This window comes from Lipomyces chichibuensis, assembly GCF_038497645.1.
Source record: "Lipomyces chichibuensis strain CBS 12929 unplaced genomic scaffold V1513scaffold_30, whole genome shotgun sequence".
Classification (NCBI taxonomy): domain Eukaryota; kingdom Fungi; phylum Ascomycota; class Lipomycetes; order Lipomycetales; family Lipomycetaceae; genus Lipomyces; species Lipomyces chichibuensis.
Genome location: NW_027117482.1, coordinates 155,979 through 171,453, shown reverse-complemented (window position 1 = coordinate 171,453; position 15,475 = coordinate 155,979). Strand labels below are relative to the sequence as shown.

Here is a 15,475-nt window from a genome sequence, read left to right as displayed (position 1 = left end):
ACAATCACAACTTTGAGCCTCTATGATGTCGGGTAGGGGTTAGCGGCCTCAGAAGAAGTCAGAACCGATTCAAATTTAAGTTAACATTATTGCGGTCACCAAAGTATCGATCAGATTGTGACATAATGCTGTTGGCCGCCTTCCCTCGACTGACTCCGTATTCTTTTTGATGCGGTGCATTCTCACACACTCAAACGGATCAATATCAATTTAATTTTTAAGACAATAGTGATGCCAAACGATCCACTAAACCCCGGCGGGCTTACGCTTGCACCTAACGAATCCCCTGCAGCACTAGCATTGATCTCGGCACTGAACATGACTCCCCATATAGAAGGCGGTTACTTTGTTGAAACAGATCGGAGTAAGGACAAGATTCCTAATCCATATGCTACAGAATCGACTGCCGCGGTTGATCCTACGCGCACTTTCTCGACGCTCATTTACTATTTATTGACACCGCATACTCCTATCGGCAGGTTCCACAGGAATAAATCAAGGACGATACATCTTCTACACAAGGGCCGTGCAACATACGTTCTAATTCACCCGGACGGTAATGTTGAGACGTTTGTAGTTGGACAGAGTGTTGAGAATGGCGAAAGGTTGCAGTGGATTGTCGAAGGCGGCGATTATAAGGCCAGTTTTGTGCGACCGGACGACGGCGAGTGTTTGATTAGTGAGGTATGTGGTGTAACCAAGTTCATTAGAGAGAAACGTTGTAATAAAAGTTATTATAGGTTGTTATCCCTGGATTCGAGTACACGGATCATAATTTCATGGCCTCAAGGGAGGAATTGGTCGCACTTGTCGGCGATGACACAGCAAAGGAGTGGGAATGGCTATTGCGCAAGGACTAGACTGCGCTGATCACCACAGAACGTAGATAGGTAATTCAGATCGATAGTTCTATTAGCCATTGCAAATATACATTTTGAAAACAAATCAAGCCAATTCTTCGTACTTCAGTATTCTTTACCCACCGAACCGACCGATAACCGATCGTGGGGAGGCGTTTAATGATTCTGTCACAATTAGCCTCATCTCACTTGTAAATTGTCGGTTGTGGCTGCTGTGGATATGCTTGCTGTGTTTGATAGTATGGCTGATAGTGGTATGAACCCGCGCCCGGTCCTTGTCCCATTGGCATTGGAGAACACTGCTGGTTTTGGAAATGCCCAGTTATTTGCATCTGCTGCTGCTGAGGCGATTGTGTGCGAAAAGAGTTTAGCTGCTCTGCTGATGTTGCTTGCTCGAATGTACATATTGTACAATGGAGTGCCTATAGCCAGATAAGTCTTGTGTGATTGGCAGCGCCGTCGAACAGGTTCATACCTCACCCCAACTGGTTGGTATTACTGGAATAAAACAAAACGTAAAAAATTCTCTCTTTTTAATTGCGACCACTGCCGATTTGTCAACGCAATCCCCTTCAAACTTATGTTTAGGACAATCTCACAGCTTATGTTATGACTGCTTGAATATTAGTACAAAGTCTGACGGACAGCGCTCCACGACTAACCATCGGGGGCAATATAGACGCAAGTCTTCGTATCCCGGAAGAGGTTTATTGTAATTCGCACCTGTTTAGTTGTGAGCTCTAACAGGGCAACGCGGTAAACGGATCCCAATACAGTTCGCATTACTCACCTCCACAAACGAAAAAAAAGGGAATGAAATCCATATTGGATAACTGAAAGAAGAACTCGCAGCTGTCGCTTATGGTCCAGCAACAAAGATAACGATAGCGTTGGGGGAATCTGTGATCGACGACGCAACGAAATCTATGTTGATTAAGTTTACAGTAGCAATATGTTTTTGTTGTTGCATTATCTGAATTATCTGCCAGACTGGGCTCCGTCTCCAATGCACCGAAATTTGCCTTGCCCCGCGCGATCATCTATGACGTCATCCATCGCCTTTCACTCTTAAATAAGGTGTTTCCAATATATTTGACAACTGCCGACACATCAACAAAGCCAATGATAACACTAACAATAACGATTTGACTACGCAATATCATCAGTACATATATGAAATAACAGCGGCAGCACATCAACCCATGTGCATTTCATTAATGAAAATTATTATTATGCACGCCATTGACCACCTGTGGACATCAACACCAGCTTCTTCTTTTGTTTCTTCTTCTTGCCCGACGATGAGGCCACAGAGCTGACATTGTCCTCCGCTGCAATCTGTTCATACAACTTGTCGTCGACCCACGTGCTCCACGCATCATCTGTGCTCTCTGGCTCATCGTGCACACCGAGAGCGTCGCCAACGCGAGAAAATGACACCGCAGGCGTACCCCATACTGTAGTACGAGCCACAGGCGACGTCGATGGCGTGGTCACATTTTCCGACGGCAATGGTGACAGGGTCGGCCACGCGGAACTGTCACTAATCGGCGAGTCCTGAAGCAACTCCGGGAATCGTTCGTAATTTCCAAAATCGTCATAGAGACCTGCATCACGAAAAGACGAATCTATACCCGAACTATGCGAATCAACTGTATTATGATTCCTATATCGACTCTCCTCCTCTTCCTTCCATGCTTTTTGTCGCGCGCGTTCTTCCTTGACATCCTTTTCGCGTCGATGCTTTTGACGTTTCTCCAAGTCCTCTGCAAATAGCTCAAGAACCTCTGGTTTAACGACATCTGTCCAGTCGCACTCTAGAATGCAGATCGGACTTGCCGCTGGTAGATGTGCTAAGTACTTGTTCCGCTTGCGAAATTCATCATCAACCACCTGATCACTGATGATGCGCTCCACTCGTACTAACACGGTCGACGGAAACGCTCCAAAAGATCCAAACGCCACCTTTAAAATCCGGATATCCAGAGGGGCTAGGAAGCAGTTTGTCGCGTCTCGTGGCTGATAGAAATAATACGGAGCATCAGATGAGTTAGAACTCGATTCACGGAAGTTCGTGGACCCCGAGCGGCTTGATGATGTGGAGGATTGAAGAGAAGAATGAGATGTCGAAATCGTGGGGACCGATGAATATCTGCTACAACTGAGATACTTCTCCGGGACGGATTCATCAGGATCGTCGTCCTCGGCTGATACCGTCTTATCTCGTCGTCTTCGTTCAGAAGGAGTCGACAGTTGTGTGCTGCGTTTTGACACGTTACCCATGCCCTTTATGCCCTCCATCGTGTCGAATATTCGTTCGATCGCTTTATGAGTCCATTCTCCATCTTCGCCAAAAACTGCTCCATCCTCTTGCTCCATAAATTCAAGCTCCCGAATTTCGCGCTCAAATTCCTCCACGAAGTAGTCTTCAGTGCCCCTCATGATCCTGGCATAGTGCTTAACCTCTGCGGCGAAATGCCAGGGAATGTCAGACAGGTTCAACGGTCGCTCCCCACCGTCACGAGGTAATGCTAGAATACTTCCAGGCTTTCTCATCACTAACCGTAACACTACATCCTTTCCAGCTTCCGGAACTCCAGACTCGTCACCTGGATAATCCATCCACTTGACTGGCTTGGCATCACTCAATGACAAGCTTTCCAAGCAAAGTGGGCAAATGTTCCGCTTCTTCGTAGGCTGGCCAATATCATTCCCATTTGTCCGCGAAGGCATCTCGGAATCCAGCATGCGCATCAAGCACGGCAAGCAGAAGATGTGGCCACATCTAGCCATGCGTGAAGCTACTGGATCGTCAGTTAGACAGATAGGGCAACTACTCGATTGCGTGTGTTTGGAGACGATCACTTGTAGGATGAGGTGCCATGGAATCACCACATCTGGGTCTAGAGCCTGTACTGTGTAATCACCACTAGGATGAACGACGAATCGAAAGTTCGCATTGACAAAATGCGCTTTGTCTGTTGAATATGATCCATGCTTCTGCCACGATGGCGGATTGTGTCGCCGGTGGGCTACCGACTCCCTTGGCGGCAAAGAGAAGTTTAATAGATGCGATATCGATACTTGATTCCGACGATTGCGTGACGGCGTGAGAAGATACTGAAGAAATACGAGTTAGACACAATAATCGCACGCCTTCCAAATCAAATACGGGATAAGCATACTTGTTCGGCCAAAGCGCCTTCAGAGTCAGGGAAACCATCGCTCATATTAATTGTCGGCTTCGGGTTATGGCTGCTCTTGCGCGTGCTCCTGTGCTGCGGTCTTTGGGATTGATTGTTTCGCGGAGTGGCAACAGTGGACGGGGTGCCTCCAGCCTTGCGCGATGCGCTCTTCGGCAGCGTATCATTGCCTGCAGGAAGCGCCACAGCTGGCGAAGACGGCAACGAGGAGGCGTTTGTTGAAAGGCTCAGCTTCGTGGAACTTGCCATGTTTGTCGCCGGATGGAAGGCAGGCACGTTCGGATTGAATTTTGTGGACATACCGCTGAAATCGCCCGTCTGGCACAGAGAACAACCTAGGATGGCGAAAGGCGAAAGCAAACTGCGAGAGCAACACTCCACACGTAACGACAGCAAGAAATCTCCTCTTCAGCAGGCGTGCGTCGTCAGAGGATACAGCAAATGTATAGGGCGGTATAGCGACGCGTGTTTCGAGACGAGTCGCGGCTGAACGGCGGGTGGGGTTGATGATGGTGAGGGTGGATGATTGGCGACTTTTGCCCACATAGATGACTGACGCCTATATACAGACCCTAACCCTCTCATCCCAACAACCGTGATCTGAGCGCATCTGGCGTCGCGGGCACAAACCGTGAGCGCCTTGAGTTACAAAGCAGAAACCATTTATGAGGAAGTAATCCAGCTTCGGTGTTATTCAGGTGTTCTTGATACATTATCGAAGTACCTACAGAATACAGGTGCAATCCGTCAGGCACTCAGGAGGTGGCGAATCGAATGAGTCGGCAGTCTTTCGTGAGGTCGCTCTTGTCCCTCCTCCTTGTCGGTATCGTCGTCAGCCTCTTTGGAAGAGCGATCTTTCCGCTGGCCTTGATATATTTTGTTCTCAGAAAGTACAGAGCGTCAAGAGCAATCATATTGTACTCGAAGACACGAAACCCCCGGCTTCGACCTGTCGTTCGAGAATACATGGGTCCAACGCAGATTACACGACTGCCTGTCGAGATATTCACCGCTGTCGCCGTGTTTCTCACAGTCAGAGATCTATGTGCCTTGGAAAGTTCCTGTAGAGCAATAAGAAGGATCGTGGTCGACGATGAGCTTTGGGAAGCAAAGGTTGTTGTCGAATTTGGTCGTCAAAGCTACAGATTGTGTAAACAACTAAAAGAGAGAGTCCCCCAATACCCATGGAAAGCTATTTACGCCGCTATGGGACTGCAATGGAAATTCTTCTGCGCTGATGAAGGCTGGGGCGTAATATGGCGTCAACCTCATTACTGGAAGGTTGAAAACTCTCCCGAATCAGAATTTGGAAAGACTTTGAATTTAGGCAGAAGAAGCGTGTGGTGGCTACATGTGTTTCGAAATATCAGAATTGCACCAGGAGTGTACAGACTAATATGGGCTGTTCATATCTTGCCAACGGCTTATGGCATCGCCAGCGTGGAATTCTCAGTCAGGATAGCGGATGAAAACAAAAAGGACGAGAAAGGACGACCGGAGAGGTTGTTGCTGTCAAGCACTACGATGGGCAATGATATTGTAAAAGCAATTCAAGCATATGACGGCTGGGTGGAGGTGGAAATGGCAGAGTTTAATATTCCCACTGCGACTGAGATGACGGACAATGACTGGCAGACAATTCTCGTGGAAGTGCGAGAAACTGGCCATAGTGCCCAGTCAGGATTGGTACGTCGTCATTTCTACCTATTTACTCGTTTGTTTTGCTAAGCTATCTTCAAGAATCTGGACTATGTTCGATTAGAACGAGTCGACGGGCAAGATCCTTTCACCGGTATACATATTTCCCCTTATTCTGATCATACAAATGTGTTGAGGCTGTCAGACAATGCAGCGCTGTTATTCGCCTCTGACGATCAGCGTGGTCCTACCTTGAGCTCGTCCGCGTCGTCGCAATCGCGGCGGTCGTGGACGCTAGCTGATGTGGTACAGGATCTAAAGTGGCATGTTAACAAGTTTGAGGAGAGTTCTGGTTTGGTGTATTAGGAATGCTCCATTGGACATATGCAGTAACTTTTGCTCTCAGCATTGCATCTGGTGACTCATATATCATGTCTTCGTAAATTGCCTGCCGCTTGCAATAGCCTCCCGCATATTGATTATGCAGATGTCTCTGCAAACATCTGGGAGAGTGGTCCATATTATGTTATAAACTATGTCTCGTATTATGCATTGTATATTGCAAGAAGTTCCCATCATGCCGAACAAGACTATTTACAATTCAGACCATAACCACTCCCGCAATGTATTGGTTAAACGCCTTACTCACTTCTGGCCCATAGTTCTCGCCTCTTCTGCCTGTGTATTCGCGAAGTTCTCTTGAACAAGCCCCATCTTGACTTAATTATTGCCAACCGTCGCTCCATATCCAATTTCCGCGATTCTGGTGCCTCAGCGACCATTCCAACGAAGAACTGAGAGCATCCATATTTCTTTGCGAGAGATTTCCTTGTCCACTTATATGGATGCGCTGTTCGTAGCTGTCTCATCTCTTCAAGTTGCTCTGGTGTCAGATGATATTTCTTCTTCGTTGTTTCTCGCAACGCTGGTGGGAGGACAGGCAAAGCCTCGGCAGTTGGAACCTGTCGTCTTTCTGAGGGTGGTAAAAATATATCGGGAGTCTCGAAAGGCGACGGCGTACTAGGTGGAGGATTGTATGACAGACCCGGTGGAAGAATTGGCACAGCCTTATTCGCGGATGATATCGGATTGTACTTCGTAGGATATGGCACACCAAACTTTTTGGGGTCCTTCAGCCTAGTGACTTTGGTGCTACCGGTCGAGGCACATCGGAAAGAGAATATTGCCCTACCATTAGACGTCGGAATGCTACTGTGAAATGTCTGAAAGACTTTACATAGTAGAGACGTTATCCTTGATGAACCCATCTCTTTGCAGTAGGGAGACATAGTGGTTGGGCTGGCATTGCCGTAGAAATTAGTGCATTCGGCTGCGACTATTTTTTGAGTGACACTCTGGCTCTTTGCCTTTGCGCGTTCTCAGAAAAACTTAATCACATGATCGCGGCGATCAAAATAAATGACTGTGACTGCTTTTCTAGGGCTTCTGTAATTAACAAGACCACAACGCACCTCCCGGGTGCGCACTGCTATGATGGTTAGAACTTCCACTCTGATCACGGCACTCGCACGTCAGTAAGACCTCAAACAACAGCAGCAATGGCCCCCAAGCAGAAGAGATCCGCTCTGACAGACGTTATTACTCGCGAATACACCATTCACCTTCATAAACGCGTACGCTAATTTACATCGATTAGTGATGAAGTAATATAGTGCTAATTAACCGATGAATGTAGGTCCACGGCGTGCAGTTCAAGAAGCGTGCCCCCACTGCTGTCAAGGAGATCAAGGAGTTTGCATATAAGCACATGGTAAGTGATTCAAGAACAATTGGCATTAATAGAATATGTCGTCCAAGTGGAGTCGCTAACGTGAGTGTAGGGTACCAAGGATGTTCGTCTCGACCCTCAGTTAAACAAGGAGATCTGGAAGCAAGGTATCAAGCATGTCCCTTACAGATTGCGTCTGCGTATTTCTCGGAAGCGTAATGACGAGGAGAAGGCTAAGGAGCCTTTATTCTCGTATGTCCAAGCAGTCAATGTTTCGTCATTCAAGGGTCTGCAGACTCAGGTCGTCGAGGAGTCATAGAACGAGGGAGGATAAGACTTTATGAATGGGTTTGCATTATTGTATATTTCTAGTAAGAGAATAAAAGTTTCGGCGTTGTAATTCGTCAGCATAGTCATGCATGTGCAAGTCCATTAATAGTGAAGTCGAACTAGACGTCAGCATAAAGAAATTGAAGTCGGTTTGATTGTTGGGATGAATTGGAGGATCCATAGGAGGAAGGCTTACTTGTTCATGTCAACCAAGTCGTATATTTCGTAGCAAATCAGGGCGCAACAAGAAAGATGCTCGCAAATGATGGTAGACTAGATATCGAACTGGGAGGGTTTAATCTGCGAGTCCAGTTCAAATCATGCCCCGTCGCAGATACGCTTCGATTATCCTCCCCGGTGTAGTATAAGTATCATGTTTTGTCCTCTACTGCCACGCATATCTAACGTATATCGTAATTAAAATTACTTTCGTAATTAGTTGCCAGAAAGAAACATTATATGAGCAGCAATGGCTTCTAAATTAAGTGTTATCCTCGGAAGCTATCAGTGTTTCATTCCAGCTTACACTTTGGCAGGTTGTATGACATTGGCACCCGCGCTGGCAGAATTACCAGTTTGGAAGATATTAAGGTCATCTTCAAGGATTTCAAGCACCACGGCTACAGTGAGAATGTAACCGCCCGTATCTACACCGCCAGCGAACAGGAGGCGCAGACGTAGCCGCTGGCTCCAAACCAGATTACGGTTTCGAAATCGCGACAAAATGCTATCCGACCCAGGATGGCATGCACCATACATCGGAGCTACCGAAGTATCTCAACAGGTCTCTAACTTGAAGACCGTTTCAGTGGACATCTTTTATTTGCATGCTCCAGACCGCAGTGTTCCCGTTCTTAGAGACCCTGAAGACTGTTGACAAAATCTACAAGGGCGGCAAATTCAAGGTTTTCGGTATCTCAAACTATACAGCAAAATCGAGGTTGCTTCATTGGTCACCTCGATAGAGATCACGGCCAAGTCCAGCCAACATTTGTACCAAGCCCGTTCTATAATGCCATCACTCGCGACATCAGGACGAGTTGATTCCTTCACTGCAATACCGACTGGATCTTGTCATTTACAACCCGCTTGCTGGAGGCCTATTTTCCGGAAAGTACAACAAGTCGACCGGTGTGCCCGAAAGCCGACGATTTTCGGCCGAGTCCCAGCAGGGCGAGATCCAGCTCGAGATATTTCAGAGATGTATACTGGAGGCATCGGACCTTGTTCAGCCAGTTGCGAAGAAGCACAGTCTCACTATGCCGGAGATCGGCGCTGGATTTATTACTGGAGTCAGCTCGCTGACGCAGATGGAAAACGATCTGAGTTCTATTGAAAAGGGGCCGCTGCCAGAGGATGTGGTGAAGTCATTAGAGAGAGCTTGGAAGATTGACAAATCCGATGTGACAACATACTGGCACGGAGAACTGGTGTACAAATTCCACAAGTAGAAGTATGCGACAAGAATATGTAGATAAGAATGGTTTAGCGTTGCTTAATCATTTTATTTCTCGCAAATATGTGCCTGCTGCTTTGGATGATATCTTTCAACGCATATCATGGGCGGTAGGCGAAGATCTCCTTACCCGGCTTTCTGCGGTGGGGACCCCTTTTATCATATTAAAGCCGTGCCTATGTCATTGGGTTGGTTGGCATAAACGACGGCAAGACACTGAGATCGGCATTCACTAGTTTATATATTCCCGCTCCGCCTCAGGCTCAAGAAGTCGTTAAATAATAAACTCCACAAGATATCTTGCTGCATTGCTGATAAAGTAAGTTCAAAAATCATTCTAAGCCTATGCGGATAAGCGATCAGCTGATTATTCCTGTGTTTTATGTTCCGTGCTATTGTTCATGAAACACATGGATCTGTGACGCATGGCATTGCTTGTAGTAATCATGATTCTGTTATTGACCGCGAACGAGATGAACATTCAGTCAGCAGCAACGAATGATTAAACAAGCATTTAGTTGGATTCTCCACTAATCTGCATGAAGTGTTCGATCGATCCCGACGTCTATTAAATAACATGTACATATTTGTTTTGGACGTCTGATATATATTTGCAAATATATGGACTATCTGTTCTGGCAGATGCCTAGCAAGGATTCTGGATTTTCTCGAGAACCGCTACCGCCACACGAGCCGCATAGCGAGCCATGGCACGGACGACAACGTCGTCCACAGCTAGCAGCGCACCCATCCTATTATCATCAGTTTCATGAACTGTTGCATCGCTCATCCCCTCTTAATAATCTGGAGGCTTCTCCCGTAACGGCAGGTGCTGCATTCGCGACTAGATATACATCTCCATCATACACTCATATAAAGACCCCGACGTCGTCCACGCCTTCTGGAATTTCATTGTATGGTACACAATCGTCAATATCATTTTCTGCAAGAAGATCCCCTGCCGAGTCGAAGCTGCTCAGTTATAATATTTCCGTTCCTTGTGAACATTCGAGTGCTCCAAAGCCTCACGGTCAACTGTCGCTGAACGAGACTAAAGTATATCATAATCAGCATCAGATAGCCCATCAGTCGAGCAGCTCATCGTTAAGACGATATGGGAGTGGAGAGAGCGTCTTGCACTCGCCGCCTCTTGTGCAGTACAACAGCCCATCGATCGTGTTCTCCAAGTCTTCATGTTCTCGACCGCAGCACAATAGTTCGCCGGTAAGATCGTCCCTAGGTATGTTGCAGTAACCATCAGTGTAATGGCATATTCATCATTGATATAGGCTGTCAATTGCAAGAGATGAAAGTGGATAATGATACGCTATCTGATAACGCTCTCCGACGGAAGTCCGCTGTACAACTTGGGCCATCTGCGCTAGACATCACACGATATTCCGCTGGGTCCGCTCCATCGTTTCGTAGGGTGCATACTACTATCGATCTTCTTCCACGGAAAAATCTGCAGGTCCGAAGCGCCCATCCAGATGGCGACTACATTCGTCCCCTACATGGTCTGACAACCGATCTACAATCTACGTATCGTCTGTGCAATCCTGCGTTCAAGTATGAATCATCTAGGAACCCGAGAAGGGTTCTCACCAAACCTAGTAAAGGCACGAAGAATGGTGGATATGATAATGACAATAGCGATTACGTGCTTTACGTGAATGACATATTAGGCGGCCACGATTCTCACCAATGTTATTTAATTTTGGACATCCTGGGTCAAGGAACCTTTGGGCAGGTTGTAAAATGCCAGGATTTAAACACTGCCGAGATTGTCGCGGTAAAAGTTATCAAAAATCAGCCTGCTTATTTCAATCAGAGTATGACTGAAGTGGCGGTCCTTGAATTGGTGAGTTTCGCTCCAATTGCAACCAGTTGGCTAGCGCTGACAATTTGCAGCTGAATGGCATGATTGACCGTGACAATGAGCATCATATATTACGCCTCCGTGATAAATTTATTCATCATGACCATCTGTGTTTGGTGTTCGAACTCTTGTCCAGTAATCTGTACGACCTTATCAAGCAGAACCAGTTCCGGGGGTTAAATTCAAATTTGGTTCGAAGATTTGCGCAGCAGTTGCTTGATGCACTTTCAGTTCTTAAGGATGCGAAACTGATTCATTGTGATTTGAAGCCGGAGAATATACTATTAGAGAAGTACGGCATGCTCAATCATCAATGGCGAGAATGCTAACTTACAAGTTCCAGTTCGGAAAGTCCGAATATCAAAGTCATCGATTTCGGCTCAGCATGCAATGAGAAGCAAACTGTATATACGTACATACAGTCGCGATTTTATAGATCACCAGAGGTAATCTTGGGACTACCTTATACAACAGCTATTGATATGTGGTCATTGGGTTGTATTGTTGCGGAATTATTCCTTGGCTTGCCTTTATTTCCAGGAAGTTCTGAGTATAATCAAATTTGTAGAATTGTGGATATGATAGAGTAAGTCATCGTTCAACTTTTTATTGCATGATCCAATTATTTTTATTCTTCGATGGGCGAGCTCTTAATCTATCTTCAGGTTACCGCCACAATGGATGATTGAGGCAGGCAAGCAGGCTGCCGAATACTTTGAACAAGTGATAGGTCCATATGGTAAAGCATACAGGCTCAAGAGTGTAGAAAAGTACTCACAGGAACACAAAGTCATGGAGCAGCCAAGCAAGAAATATTTCGCATCCACTCACCTTGCAGATATTATAACAACGTATCCTATGTTTAAGTGCAACATGAAGCCAGATGAAGTAGAGCGTGAGAAAGTTAATCGGATGGCATTTATCGATTTTGTTCAGGGCTTGCTGAATTTTGATCCGCGCAAAAGGTGGACGCCGCAACAGGCTAAGGAGCACCCATTTATCACAAATGAAAGGTTCTCTGGGCCATTCACTCCTCCTCCTATTCATGAGATGCGACCTCAAGTGCCTCCATTGCCAGCGCTGCCGGCTCTTAATCTGAAACAAGAACGATAAGCATCTTGTGTTATAAAGCGGCGCGTCTTACGTTTGGAATAAATATCTTATTGTTTTATTGGAAGGGATATATAGGACTGGACACGATACGATATCGCCGGGTTTTGCCCATATCGCATATCGTATCGCCTTAGGCGATATTATCGCCCATTTTATCGCAAGTTGGCGATATAGTATCGCCTATATCGTCCAAAATACGATACGATATCGCCAAATGGGCGATACGGGGGGAGGTTAATGGTGTGACCAATCAAACACTAGAAGTATTAGTAAGGGTCGCAAGCTCCTTTGGATAACATCAATTGACAAGAGTCTATTGAAGTAGGACATCCAGTTTTAATCGAACTCGACTATCAAAACTGTCCGTTTGTCTATACCAGATCCCATTGTCTAACAGTCTGTTTTACTTTCTTTGCAGATAGCAGAAACTGAGGCCACTAATGCAGTTTTCAGTAGAGTTCTAGCATTTGAAATTGGTTTCAAGCTGCAAAGTGGCAAAGTGTGTTTTAAAAATGGAGCCGAGATCTTACGTGGCCGAATCCCGTTACAGCAAAAGAGTCCAGTGCGCTTTGAGGCGATACGATGCGATATTCACCCATCATATCGTACATCGTATCGTCATAGCGATATTCTAGGCGATATTATCGCCTAGAATCCTAGAATATCGCCAGGAGTTTTCCTCTGACGATATCGTATCGCCGACGATACGATATGGCGATATCGTGTCCAGCCCTAGGGATATAGTGTTATTTAGCGTCTATGTTATGTTATGAGATTGTATGATTAATAAATTGTATTCGTGCTGTCAAACAGATTTAGATTAGAGATGACAAACATGTAAATAGTCGCCGTACAGTTGCTTCTGGGAATATTGAAACATAGCTAGTGGGAAATTGGAAGCACTGACTTCTTGAATGTCGAAAAAAGACCAGCTGGTACATATCCCCGGTTATGTTCATATGGAACGAGCATCTAACCGACCGATATGCCCTTACCTACCATTTCCTGCCGTATTTAATTCATATCCCTTACTGTACCAAAGTCATCTTTGCGGTACTTCCGTCTCACAAGATAACGGTCGCCTTATTTCTGCATACACACTATTCTATATTTCTATTCTTGAGATATCCTGTACCTTTGATACATTCTGCCACACGGTATCCCACGGTGCTTATCAGACAGAACCTCACTGCTTCTTGCCGACCGACATTAACTTGTTACATCGTGCGCACTGCTAGTACTCCGATGGTCTCATTGTACTTCTCGCTCGTCAATAGATTTCTCTTCCCGGCAGTTATGCTGAAGATGTGTGCAATGAAATACAGATGCGCGTTATGTGGGTCCAGTAAAGAAGTTGCTATCTCCGCGTTTGGCATTATGGCACGCCAGCACAGCACACATCATTCCTACTTCTGCACAGTCAACTCCATGGCATGTGATATCGTCAGAGCAAAGCTTCTGGCGATATTCTAGGCGATAACATCGCTAAGACGATACGATGTACGATATGATGGGTGAATATCGCATGCATCGCCTCAAAGCGCACATGACTCTCTTCCTGTAACGTGATTCGGCTACTTAAGATCTCTGCTCCATTTTTAAAACAAACTTTGCCACTTTGCAGCTTGAAACCAATTTCAAGTGTTAGAAACTCTACTGAAACCTGTATCAGGCACGTCATGGCCACAATTTCTGCTATCTACAAAAGAAGTAAAAGAAACTGTTAGACACTGGGATCTGGTATAGACAAAACGGATAGTTTTGATAGTCAAGTTCGATTAAAGCTAGATGTCCGACTTTAATAGACCCTTGTCAATTGATGTTATCCAAAGGAGCTTGCGACCCTTGCTAATACTTAGTGTTTGATTGGTCACACCATTACCCTCTCCCTATATCGCCTATGGCGATACGATGTGCGATATGGGCAAAACCCGGCGATATCGTATGCGATATCGTAGCGTGTCCAGCCCTAGGCAGAAGTAGGTTTTATTCGAATTCGCAGGATTTCCATATTTGTAACCAATAAAATCCGGAGCGACGAATACGAATAACAAATATTATTCGTAAATTTGCCAAGGGTTATCAGTACTTTGAACTCTACTTCAACCAATCATAGTTTATAGCGATTCCTGCACCTTGAGGTCGTAGTCAAACTACTGCTTTGGCACGTCAATTTATGACTTAAACTGCCTGGCAGTACCCAGGTCGAAGAGATATACGCAATAATCTGCTTGCGGAACCAAAGCAGAGACGGAACTATCGTGTATTGGAGTCCGTGATTGATCAGTGCAGGCAGGACTCACAAACAACAAAGGTATAGGATTTATATAAATTGTCGGTATTCGTCGCCTATCGCATCGCAATAGCAACCCTCTGCGCAATATATAGACGATTATTATCGGCAGACGATGCCGATGGCCGATTTGCCTAGACCTTGCCGATATCGTACCGACAACAAACTATAAACTGTGATTAATTAACGTGCAGCGACGTCATGTTTTAAGCCAAACCAGATCACCAATGCTAATAATAATGCAAGGGCGACCTTATTTCCTCCATACAGGTAACGACCATCACCCATACAAATTGCCGCACAACTTCTCAGCGGCTGTTTCCCATAGTAAACACCTTAGCGTTCGAAATAATTTTAAAATGCACGGCGCACACGCGACAAGGTGCAGATGTCCTTAGCGGCCAAAATCCGGCCCCCAGTGCAGGGCACTGTATTGACTTGATTTGCATAATATTTGGTGAAATTTATAACTAATATATCTTTCTATGCAGTGAAGTTATTGGGATAATAATATTAACAAGGCAATGAGGAGCTCTACCTGAAGACGTTGAACTATTTTGTGCCCTTGTGCCCATTTCAAACATGCACTTAGTGGGTAAAGATCAACTTGGAACTGCTGCTATATTTGGTGGTTTCAAGCAAAAAATCAATTTTGCTGATATTGATTTGTCCAGGGTTACGGCGCGGATCAACTGAGAGTCCCAAATAATCAGCCGTGAACGAGCTGATTGTTAATGATTATTTCCAAGCCCTAACCCAAAAATCAATAATCAGCTTTGCTTGAAACCCCCTATTGGGTGCATATTGGTCAAATTTTTCACTTATCTTCGCCTTGAAAATTTGAGTTATAATCCCCACTTCAACCGGAAAACACGAGGATGAGAACTTTGGTTATTGTGGTGGCGATTATGTTGAGTGTGCGGAATGGGTGCCGTCTTACCTCCCAGGTACCAAGATATCTGTCATGAGAGTAT

The 15,475-nt window shown here is 45.5% G+C and overlaps 8 protein-coding genes across 8 annotated transcripts; 5 read left to right on the top strand and 3 right to left on the bottom strand.

Annotated features, from left to right (window-relative positions):
• Positions 1-231: 231 nt before the first annotated feature.
• V1513DRAFT_382755 (RmlC-like cupin domain-containing protein) lies at positions 232-860 on the top strand (the record flags this gene model as incomplete). Its single annotated transcript, XM_066895117.1, has 2 exons — positions 232-684; positions 741-860. 2 exons carry the CDS (start codon positions 232-234, stop codon positions 858-860), a joined length of 573 nt encoding a protein of 190 aa, XP_066752170.1.
• A 34-nt stretch (positions 861-894) lies between these two features.
• Positions 895-1,843, bottom strand: V1513DRAFT_449495 (uncharacterized protein). Its single transcript, XM_066898690.1, has 5 exons — positions 1,651-1,843; positions 1,523-1,583; positions 1,460-1,473; positions 1,336-1,406; positions 895-1,282 (listed from the first exon to the last, which is right to left on the bottom strand). Exons 1-5 carry the CDS (start codon positions 1,682-1,684, stop codon positions 1,046-1,048), a joined length of 417 nt encoding a protein of 138 aa, XP_066752169.1. The 5' UTR covers positions 1,685-1,843; the 3' UTR covers positions 895-1,045.
• V1513DRAFT_403294 (uncharacterized protein) lies at positions 1,844-4,579 on the bottom strand. Its single transcript, XM_066895550.1, has 2 exons — positions 4,046-4,579; positions 1,844-3,980 (listed from the first exon to the last, which is right to left on the bottom strand). Exons 1-2 carry the CDS (start codon positions 4,361-4,363, stop codon positions 2,091-2,093), a joined length of 2,208 nt encoding a protein of 735 aa, XP_066752168.1. The 5' UTR covers positions 4,364-4,579; the 3' UTR covers positions 1,844-2,090.
• Positions 4,580-4,701: 122 nt separating this feature from the next.
• Positions 4,702-6,292, top strand: V1513DRAFT_449492 (uncharacterized protein). Its single transcript, XM_066898689.1, has 2 exons — positions 4,702-5,749; positions 5,804-6,292. Exons 1-2 carry the CDS (start codon positions 4,838-4,840, stop codon positions 6,065-6,067), a joined length of 1,176 nt encoding a protein of 391 aa, XP_066752167.1. The 5' UTR covers positions 4,702-4,837; the 3' UTR covers positions 6,068-6,292.
• On the bottom strand, positions 6,048-6,998 carry V1513DRAFT_449490 (mitochondrial 54S ribosomal protein mL58). The gene has a single exon (XM_066898688.1). It carries the CDS (start codon positions 6,988-6,990, stop codon positions 6,343-6,345), a length of 648 nt encoding a protein of 215 aa, XP_066752166.1. The 5' UTR covers positions 6,991-6,998; the 3' UTR covers positions 6,048-6,342.
• Positions 6,999-7,206: 208 nt separating this feature from the next.
• On the top strand, positions 7,207-8,050 carry V1513DRAFT_449488 (60S ribosomal protein eL31). Its single transcript, XM_066898687.1, has 3 exons — positions 7,207-7,335; positions 7,398-7,472; positions 7,543-8,050. The coding sequence occupies exons 1-3, from the start codon at positions 7,261-7,263 to the stop codon at positions 7,747-7,749; spliced, it is 357 nt and encodes a 118-aa protein (XP_066752165.1). The 5' UTR covers positions 7,207-7,260; the 3' UTR covers positions 7,750-8,050.
• Positions 8,051-8,484: 434 nt separating this feature from the next.
• On the top strand, positions 8,485-9,211 carry V1513DRAFT_432927 (uncharacterized protein; the record flags this gene model as incomplete). Its single annotated transcript, XM_066896422.1, has 3 exons — positions 8,485-8,544; positions 8,570-8,665; positions 8,795-9,211. 3 exons carry the CDS (start codon positions 8,485-8,487, stop codon positions 9,209-9,211), a joined length of 573 nt encoding a protein of 190 aa, XP_066752164.1.
• Positions 9,212-9,358: 147 nt separating this feature from the next.
• On the top strand, positions 9,359-12,502 carry V1513DRAFT_449478 (kinase-like domain-containing protein). Its single transcript, XM_066898686.1, has 6 exons — positions 9,359-9,535; positions 9,762-10,456; positions 10,506-11,077; positions 11,128-11,387; positions 11,439-11,681; positions 11,761-12,502. Exons 2-6 carry the CDS (start codon positions 9,838-9,840, stop codon positions 12,206-12,208), a joined length of 2,142 nt encoding a protein of 713 aa, XP_066752163.1. The 5' UTR covers positions 9,359-9,535; positions 9,762-9,837; the 3' UTR covers positions 12,209-12,502.
• Positions 12,503-15,475: the final 2,973 nt, after the last annotated feature.